This window comes from Echiichthys vipera (genome assembly GCF_963691815.1).
Source record: "Echiichthys vipera genome assembly, chromosome: 12".
NCBI lineage: Eukaryota > Metazoa > Chordata > Actinopteri > Perciformes > Trachinidae > Echiichthys > Echiichthys vipera.
Genome location: NC_139837.1, coordinates 19,582,294 through 19,591,667, shown reverse-complemented (window position 1 = coordinate 19,591,667; position 9,374 = coordinate 19,582,294). Strand labels below are relative to the sequence as shown.

The following is a 9,374-nucleotide window of genomic DNA, read 5'->3' as shown; positions in this document are numbered from 1 at the left end:
TCTAATGTTTAAAAGTCCACATTTTATTTTCTGATATTGTTGCATTGTCGCAGATTTTGCGTTGATTTGTATCAAGTTTTTCTTTATAGCTCCTCTTCTGTTCATTTTTGATCTGTTTAATTTAAATGATCGTGGGGCAGACAGTGTTTGTATACTAAACTGAGCTGGAAAATGCTCCACAGGGAGCGCAGAGAGGTGTGTAAGACTGCCACTCTGCTTCCTGGGTACCTGCGATAAGGGCAGCGCAGAGAGGTGTATTAAACTGCGACTCTGCTTCCTGATCCCAACACTGGGTTGTCATGGTTTTAGACCGCTAACAACTGCGTCCAGGTTCTTAGATATGAGAGCGGCACCCTCCAAAGTAGGATGAATACCATCTCTCCTAATAAGACCAGGTTTTCCCCAGAAAGACTGCCAATTATCTACGAAGCCCACATTATTTACCGGGCACCATCCAGACAGCCAGCGACGGAATGATGACATGCGGCTATACATGTCATCGCAAGTCAAGTTGGGCAGGGGACCAGAGAAAATTACGGAGTCCGACATAGTTTTTGCATAAGAACACACCGACTGCACATTAATTTTAGTGACCTCCGATTGACGTAATCGGGTGTCATTACCGCCGACGTGAATAACAATCCTACCATATTTACGTCTATCCCTAGCCAGAAGTTTCAAATAGGATTCAATGTCGCCCGCTCTGGCCCCTGGGATGCATTTTACTTTTGTCCCTGGTGTCACTAAGTTCACGTTTCTCAAAATGGAGCTGCCAATAACCAGTGTTGTTTTCTCAGCAGGCGTGTCACTGAGTGGAGAAAACTTGTTTGAAACGTGAACGTGCGGATGGTTAACCATGGGCTTCGATTTAGAACTATGCTTTCCTCTCACAGTCACCCAGGAGGACCCTGGCTGCTCAGGGATTGCCGGGGGAGGGCTAGCAGGAGCTAACGCTACACTATGTGGCTTCGCACCGGCTAAAGTTGTAGGTGGCTGGCTAGCTACTGTAGCGTAAGACTGAGCTTCCATGGTGCGGAGCCGTGCCTCTAACTCACTGAGCCTCGCCTCCAGCGCTACAAATACACTACACTTATTACATTTACCATTATCACTAAAGGAGGCAGAAGAGTAGCTAAACATACGACACTCCGAGCAAGAGAGAGCAGGAGAGAGAGCGGGGGAAGCCATCACCAGCCGTGAAGCTAACTGCTAAGCTAAAGTGGCTAACAGCGTGTAACGATTAATTTAGCCAGAAAGCGGCTGAAAGAAGGAGAGCTGTGAGTGCTTGAGTAGAACTAGTGGATGTTTAAATGTTAAGCGGTAGTTAGCCGCTGTGGTGAATATTATAGCAAAAACAGTTGAATTTAGCGAGAGCAGCTAACAGTGAAACAACAACGAGTGACCAACACACAAGCACCGGAAATAACGTAATACGTCACCGTAACACGTCAGCACGTACGTAAGATAAATAATAAGTAAATAATAAACTTAATGACGGCTGAATTCCATCTAACTTTAGGCTCCTGGTATAGTGCATAATAGTGCTCACTGACACACCTGAACACAACAAAGCTAGTGTTGATGTTATAAGAACACCTGTAATAATATATCACTCACTATCTGGGAATCACAGGCACACTCTCAGAACTTTTTCCCCCTGATGGGACTCACATGGTGATTGATGTGTGTTGATCATCTGTCTGTTAGCACATGACTTGAACATGTTCCTTCTTGAGTAACTTCATACATCCTGCTGTTGTGTTGTGGCTGCTGTGCTACTCACCCTAAGTGTGCTTGTATTTTAGACTGACTGACTCTTTCCACATGTTAAAATGACTTATTGCCAGAAGGTAACTTATCTTGTGAGTTAAGATGCCTATATATTAAGAAAGTAACACATTTGAACACTCCCAAGATTTCCAGGCTGATATGTCACAATCTGTTGTAATAAAAAGGTAGAATCACACTGTTTTTATGTCTGACTGCCAGGCTGTGTGTCTGAACTGATCTGTCATTCTGATTAATTACTTTTACAGGAGATGAGACATGCAAATACAGACCGCTGAGTCTTGGAACTGGGGTAGACAATGTTTACTTGATACACATCAAGATCATTGATATGCACACAAAGAATAGCAGTCTTTAGTTTTACTAGACAAAGAGAAAACGCGAAGACCGGTTTGTCATGTAACGTAGCCATCGACAGAAGGTGCTTGTATGTCTAGGTTTTTAGAAGTAAGAATTGGTGCCACTTAATCACTTGCAGGCTTTTGCGCCTGTGGAAAAAGTCCCTTGCTCATCATTTTCCTATGTTTACTAGGCTTGAATCATGCCCACTTTGCTTTACAGGGGAACATTTTAATTGGCATTTGGCCTTGAAAGAATCAAAGGTGTCAGATTTTCTGACACAACAGTGAATTTATTCATAGCCGTTTCTCATCCGACTCCCTGCCTGTGTCCTCAGGGTCATCAGATAACACTAATGTAACAGTCATAAACCTGAACATTTAATCCACTCCCTAACAGCTCTCAAGCAGAATCAGATATCAAAAGATATAATTGAAGCCCTCGTTTACCTTTCATCAGTGAAACATAAACAACTTGTGATGTTTTTGCACACTATCCTTTGAGGGTGTCCTATAAATGTCTTGAGGTTCACCAGAAGGATTGATTCATCCAGATAAGATATAGCAGAATATAATAGCTATAATGGTAAATGGACTTGTACTTATATAGCGCCTTTCTAGTCTTCTGACTACTCAAGGCGCTTCACAGTGTTTGTCACATTCACCCATTCAGAGAGACATTCACACTGATGGCAGTGGACATCTACATACCATCTAATCTGATCATTCACACCACATTTACACACCCATGCGCAGCACGGGGAGCAATTCAGGGTTCAGTGTCTTGGCCAAGGACACTTTGACATGTGGACCGGGGGGAGATGGGGATCGAACCACCAATCTTTCGAACAGAGGACGACCCACTCTGCCACCAAGCCACAGCCGCCCACAACATATAATATATATATATATATATGTTTGACCAATCCAATGCTGGTATGACCACACAAACCAATGACGGTTTTCCCTGTAGAGGGTGCAGTGGCCCCTATATTCACACAGGCAGGAGTTGAGGAATGGGAGACTTGCATGGGAACCTGTTTTTTTTTTTCTTCTGCAGTCACAAGGCTTTCCTGCTCATGTCACAGCTTGAGGCTAGTTTGTTAGACTCGCCGAGATGTAGATGATAATGAATAAATTGAATTGCTCAATTGTTGGTTCCTTACCTCTCTGTGCACCTACACTAAAACATTCTTTTGGCTGGCATCTTCAGCAAAATGTGCCCTGAGGTTTTCTTATTAGTTCATTCTCACGCTCAAAACAACTCCATCATGAGACCACACACACAGAAATCTGAAGAAAATCAAGTGTGCAAAATTACTGGAAGTGATTTATTTAAAAATAAAGAATAAGAATAATCACAACAGCTGTTTTAACTTCTAATACTGTACATAAAACACCACACATCACATCTTACAGATAACTGAATTATCTTTCAGCTGAAAATAACCCCAGCATGCTATAAAAAGACAACTGCCGTACAATACGGAGTCCATTTTAGCATTACTGGCCCCACTAGACAGCTGTGCCTCTCTCCAAGTTTTGTTTGATCTCTGCTGTGTATTTTCCGTAGAAACGCTCCGCCTTCTTATTGAACTTGGCGTTCCTCTCGTTGATGTAGTCGATGTCTGCGTCGTCGTTGTAGGCCCTGCGTCGGCTGTACTTGGCCCGCTTCTCTATCCTGACAATCGCAAATAAAAGCAGCTTAGCATGGATTTCATAAACAAGTATGGCCACCAGCCATGACATCTCCAATTACAATAATTGGCTACAGGCAATAATTGGGAGGGGGGCATTTAAATTTGGCAAGAGAGAGTGGCAATGGAAAACACACATACATACATACTCAGAGGAAAATATTGTCAATTTGTGAGCTCCCAGTCTTGATTCACTGTGTCTTCAAAGCATTACTGTGTGTCATGCCCTGGCAACTGAATCCTTGTCTAATGCTCCACAGTCGCATCCCTAACACAAGCCTTAAACAGTCTTAAACATAGAAGAGCTCAGGGAAAGACCAGGCTAATAAAAGGTGAAAGGGAGTTCTGCAACAAAGATAAAACAACAAAGAACCAGCGGAAGCAGCATTAGGTTTAATGAGCGGTTTGATTCCTGGTCCATTCTGACTTTATAGTGGCTTTTCATATAGTTTTGCAAAATAATCTACCCAAACACTTGAACCATATGTTTGACATAAAGTCATGTCCCTAGTCTCCCAGGGTCTTCACAAAACAGTGCGCAGGATCTGTACTAAAAGTAAGGATGCACTGATCCGACTTTTTCAGTCCCGATACCCGGGCATTGGGTATCAGCCCATACGGAGTACTGGTCCAATACCAGTGTTCAGTTAATAAGCTGTGATCGTGTTAATTTTTAAGCATCAAATTGGTCAAAACCTAACGAGGAATTGGAATTCCAGTATATAGTCTATAAACATAGAATTTATTGGTATAGATCGGCCCTATTGTCACCAATCCAGCTATTTGATTCAATATCGGCCCAATATCCAATACCAATAAGTGAATTCTTACCTAAAACCTACAAGTATGTGGCAGCCAACACAGTGTCTCCAGTAGCTCTGTGTGCCTGATAGCACAGTCACTGGGGTGTCAGGCCCTCTCCTGTGTGCTCGGGGGTTGGGGAATGTGATGGTGACAACTTTAACAATTGAAAGGTGCCTATGGAATACTTATAGCTCACTAGTGCAAGCGCAAATAAGTTAGCGCCCCCCACCTAAGCATCACCCTGTTTCGTTAATATTGAACTGCCTCTCATCAGCTGTTTGCCTCAGGATTTTCATTCTGGAGCTGATTTCTTCACATCAGATAAACCCTGGTTCACACAAATCATCCTCCTCTTCCAAATGGGCAAAGAGGTCACAAACTCATGACTGAGATAGTCTCATATTTCCAGACTCCACGCCACGTTTGTGGTGTACCAGTGCCGGTAAAAGGTCTGAATGCATCTACTGTCTTTCTGAGATACATGAAAAAATGATTAAGCCAATCTTAATTAGCACAGTTGTTTTGGTTAGGTTTATCTCAGGGGCCTGCCCACTGAGTCGAGCTGATACTTAAAGTGAAATTCCGGCGTAAAATTATCCTCAGGGTCTACACTGATCAAATAAGCCACAATTTTTTTTTCATGTAGCAACTTTAACGAAGAAATCCCTGACATTCGCTAACAACCGAATGCGGCTAACACTGATTAGCTCGGAGCAGAACGGTGAAGGCATTAAAAAAGCTTTTTTAACCACTAATACTGCATATGATAATACCAAACCTCTGCAGTAGCATGATAAGAGTCCTTACACATTAACCACAGCACGTACAACGTAGTTAGTGAACCCAGAGTTTATTAGAAGAGTGTTTTGAAAGACGACCCGGTAGCAGATCCCCTCATAGTAAAGTCAAATCAAGTCAATTACAGAATGTAATCCAAAAGGAGGAAGCCCATTGGTGCTTTGGTTAATGTGTAGGGACTTTTATCATGTTAATGCAGAGGTTTGGAGTTATCATGAGCAGTCTTAGTGGTTAAAAAAGCAGTTTTATTGCGATTATAGTGCTGCGCTGAGCTAATCAATGTTAGCAGTATTCGTCTGTTAGCAACTCTCATGGATTTCACCGTTAATAGTTGTTACACAAAAAAATTGTCTCGATGGCTTATTTGATGAGCGTATTGGCTGAAAAAGACCCTGGGATGATTTTACTGCGGAATTTCACTCTAAGAGTAAGATGAAATCAATGAAGGGTCAGGAGATGATATGGCATCTCTCTTACTGCCCTTCTGTTTTTAAGTGAGACTTACTGTTTCTCAACATCTTCAACCATGCGGTCAACGCCCTCCTTTGTAGGGACATGGGTGCCGTGGATCAGGCTGTTGGATGTGGGGTGGAAGTCCTCACCACTGTAGAGCACAAGCAAAGGAATTAGAAATGCATAATCACAGATAACCACAATTTTAACATACGTAAAAACGGACTTTTCTACCCCATCGTCATGATTATGGTCATCCCAATGAGTGAAGATAATTTGGCTTTCAGGGAAAAATTTGTCCTTCAAGGTCCTGCATCATCCTTTAAGTGTGGAAAAACCTGCAGGCGCTGAATTCTTCTTAAGGCTTAGTGTGTATGCATAGCACTTCCCTAAATGGGAATCCTCAAATTACTTTAGGAGTGTGTTGAAACTACCCCCAGGGCAAACGAGGGGGTACATGACGTATAGAAAATGCTTTATGCACATGTGATGGGTTATTTTCTGAGACGACTACGCCAAGGAAAATGTCAAGGTTACGGTCTTAATAGCAGAGACAGCATGCCTTCATCATTTTCCACCAGATTTCTTGCTACGTTAAGCTAGCTGTCTGTCTGTATGGATTAAGTATTAACTTTAAATATTACAGCTTTTTAGGAGCAACATTCAAGTGCTTTACAAGCAATGTGTAGTTGAAACACCATTCTGACTGTTTGAATTCAAGCCTATTCCTAACTTTGAAAACATAACTTACCATTCCTCTCTCTGCTTGTCATAGCTTTCCATGTCTGGTCTGATTTGCTTGGTGAGCCTCTGGTACTGTCGAAATTGGGCCTCGGCATAACCTGCAGTCCATTGTGTCAGGCGGGGAGAAATAAAAATTGACTTGAGTTATAAGTACCGCAACAAACAGCAAGCAGACACGAGGCTCAGCAAAACAACATGCGGCTGGTTAGGGAAGGATGAAGGGGCCACTTTGGCAGCCATATTTAGGAGACACAACAGGTCGTTTTTCAGTAGATTAAATCGGGAGCAGTTTAAGATGATTAACAAGAGGCCCTTACATGAAACCAGTATTGCATTTCACTGTGGTAAAGAAGTGGGAAAAACAGTCACATGCCATGGCACAGTAGCAGACTAGAATCACGGCGTACCATTTGTTTTCTCAAGCGTAAACTAGATTAAATTACAATTTACTAAATTAGTAGACTGGGGTCCTGTGGTGTCATGCTATAAATAAAGAAGTTTGATCCAATCGGCATTATGTTACTTCCTGACTCCACTATAAAATTCCAGAGTCAATACAATCAGTGGGTGATAACCATTTCAATGTGTTAAACAATTATTGCCAACCTTGATAATATTAGGTGAGAGGGAAAGGCATTTCCTCTCGATTGATAAAGAAATGTGTAGTTCTTTTTTAAAAGTTATACTGCAGGGGAATATGTGGCATATTTGGAAGATAACAAGAAACTTAACTAAAACTGACAAGGCTCACTAACTCACTGACATTAAGTTGTTTACTAATGAAATCACTCACACGTTTGACATGTCTCATACCCTACAAAACAAGTACAACCAAAGAGTACACTGAAAACAATAAGTCTGTCTTCACAGGACACCCTGCCACCAACCTGCAAATCCTGTGTCTGGATTCTTCTTCTTTTTCTTCCTCTCCCACCGCTCTGCATCATCGGCTGTGATTTCTAGCAGTTTGACTCTGTCATACTCTTCTCCCCTGGCAGCACATTCCTGAAAGACAAATATAGGATATATGTATATATTATATATGTCATGAGTAAACTACCCCTAAGTTTGTGGCTCCTTTGAAATGTACTGCTGGAGGTTTATTGGCTCTCAAAGGCATTCAAAACACAGGGTTCTCACTGAGTCATTTCTGTGAAATGAGAAATACTTTTTAAAAACACGAAAAATACACAGAGCTACTTGTGGCTTGCACCTTGTGGACAGAGACAGTGAATATGTATGTAGTTTTGTTTACAGTTGAGTAGGCAGTCCTTCAGGACACATTCCTGTGCACACTGCTAAAAGCATCATATGCAGCACAGAACACATCCAAATGCAGTTAGTGATCAGATCTTAATTTGTCCTCAGTGTGTCCTGTGTGCATTGACACCTGTACTTAGAACCGCCCACTTGAGATCGGATAACTCAGGACAGATGTTAAAAAACAGTTCTGAACTGGGCCTTTGAGTCTACAAACTTGCTAGCCGTTGACACTAACTCTGTCTGATCTGTGCTTCAAGTCTCCATACACTTTGACTTCCGCAATATGCATAATACTATAGAATTTATGAGTACTATAGTTAAATACTCAGTGACTTAGATACCTTTTTCTTTTCGTCCACTGCAAGCTCCCACTCCAGTCTGGCTTTTTTAGCCTCCCAGTTAGACGGGAGTTTCAGTCTCTTGTCCTCCTCCACAACCTCCTGGTGATTGATCTTACGTGCTTCATTCTGCAGTGGCAAATAAAACACGATGACATGTTGTACAAGTAGCTGGGAGCTATCAGAAACAACAATCCAAGCATCTGATTGTTTATAGTTGGTTAAAGTGTGTTTCACAACTTGCAATCGCCACATAGCTTAGAGGAACACTCGAATATAGGTCTAGTCTCAAATGATAATGTGCTTTAATCAGGTAGAGGTGAACAACTCACCCGTTTGAAATGTAACTCTCGGAATTTACGTAATCTCGCTTCCCTCTTCTTGGATGCTCCACTCAATCCCTCTTCAGTGGCCGTAGGAGACTCCTGAAAAACAACGACGGTTAACCACTATCTTTAAATAATACGATGTAAAACGAGACTGTTTAATTACAAAATGCAATATATCACACAAAAGATAGCCTTGGCGAAAACATCGGGCAGAAATATAACGTCACAGCGAATGGAAAGATGTCTGACGAGCTAACGTTAATTAGCATCCTGTTAGCTTAGCACAATAACACGACAGCGTCAACAATGAATGTAGAACAAAAAAGTGGGAGGCAAAATGTACAAGTCTCTCAAATGAGTTGTGTCGAGCGACTATAATCTTCCACAACATCAAATAAATGTGTTAATTTGACATTAAAATGGATAAAACTACTAACCTCACTACAGGACGCCATTGTTGCGCTAAAGCTACACGGAAGTAACGAGCGGAAGTGACGTTCACAGCGGATATTGCGAAGAAGATAATTGCTTTACACGTTTATCATTTTGTAAGCGATGTCTAAGTGATTTCGATTCTTGTTGGGTGTGGCATTGGTCGTAAGAGATTATTTAAACATTCAAGTAAAAAACAAAACCACTTTTGTCAGAAAAGGTTGAAAAACATGTAATATGCGTGGGAGGACTCAAATACTTCCTCTAAACATAACTTAATATATTAATTGAAATAGTTTCCTGCATAATTGATTAAAATTACAGAAAAAAACATTCCGACAAACCTTTTGTTATTTTTTTCTGAAAATGACAAAGTGATGAATTTCTGAA

The 9,374-nt window shown here is 41.5% G+C and overlaps 1 protein-coding gene across 1 annotated transcript; it reads right to left on the bottom strand.

Moving 5' to 3' along the window:
* Nucleotides 1–3,429: 3,429 nt before the first annotated feature.
* Nucleotides 3,430–9,032, bottom strand: syf2 (SYF2 pre-mRNA-splicing factor). The gene is made up of 7 exons (XM_083923819.1): nt 8,990–9,032; nt 8,556–8,648; nt 8,227–8,352; nt 7,510–7,627; nt 6,630–6,720; nt 5,931–6,029; nt 3,430–3,807 (listed from the first exon to the last, which is right to left on the bottom strand). The coding sequence occupies exons 1-7, from the start codon at nt 9,005–9,007 to the stop codon at nt 3,642–3,644; spliced, it is 711 nt and encodes a 236-aa protein (XP_083779945.1). The 5' UTR covers nt 9,008–9,032; the 3' UTR covers nt 3,430–3,641.
* Between the last annotated feature and the right edge of the window lie 342 nt (nt 9,033–9,374).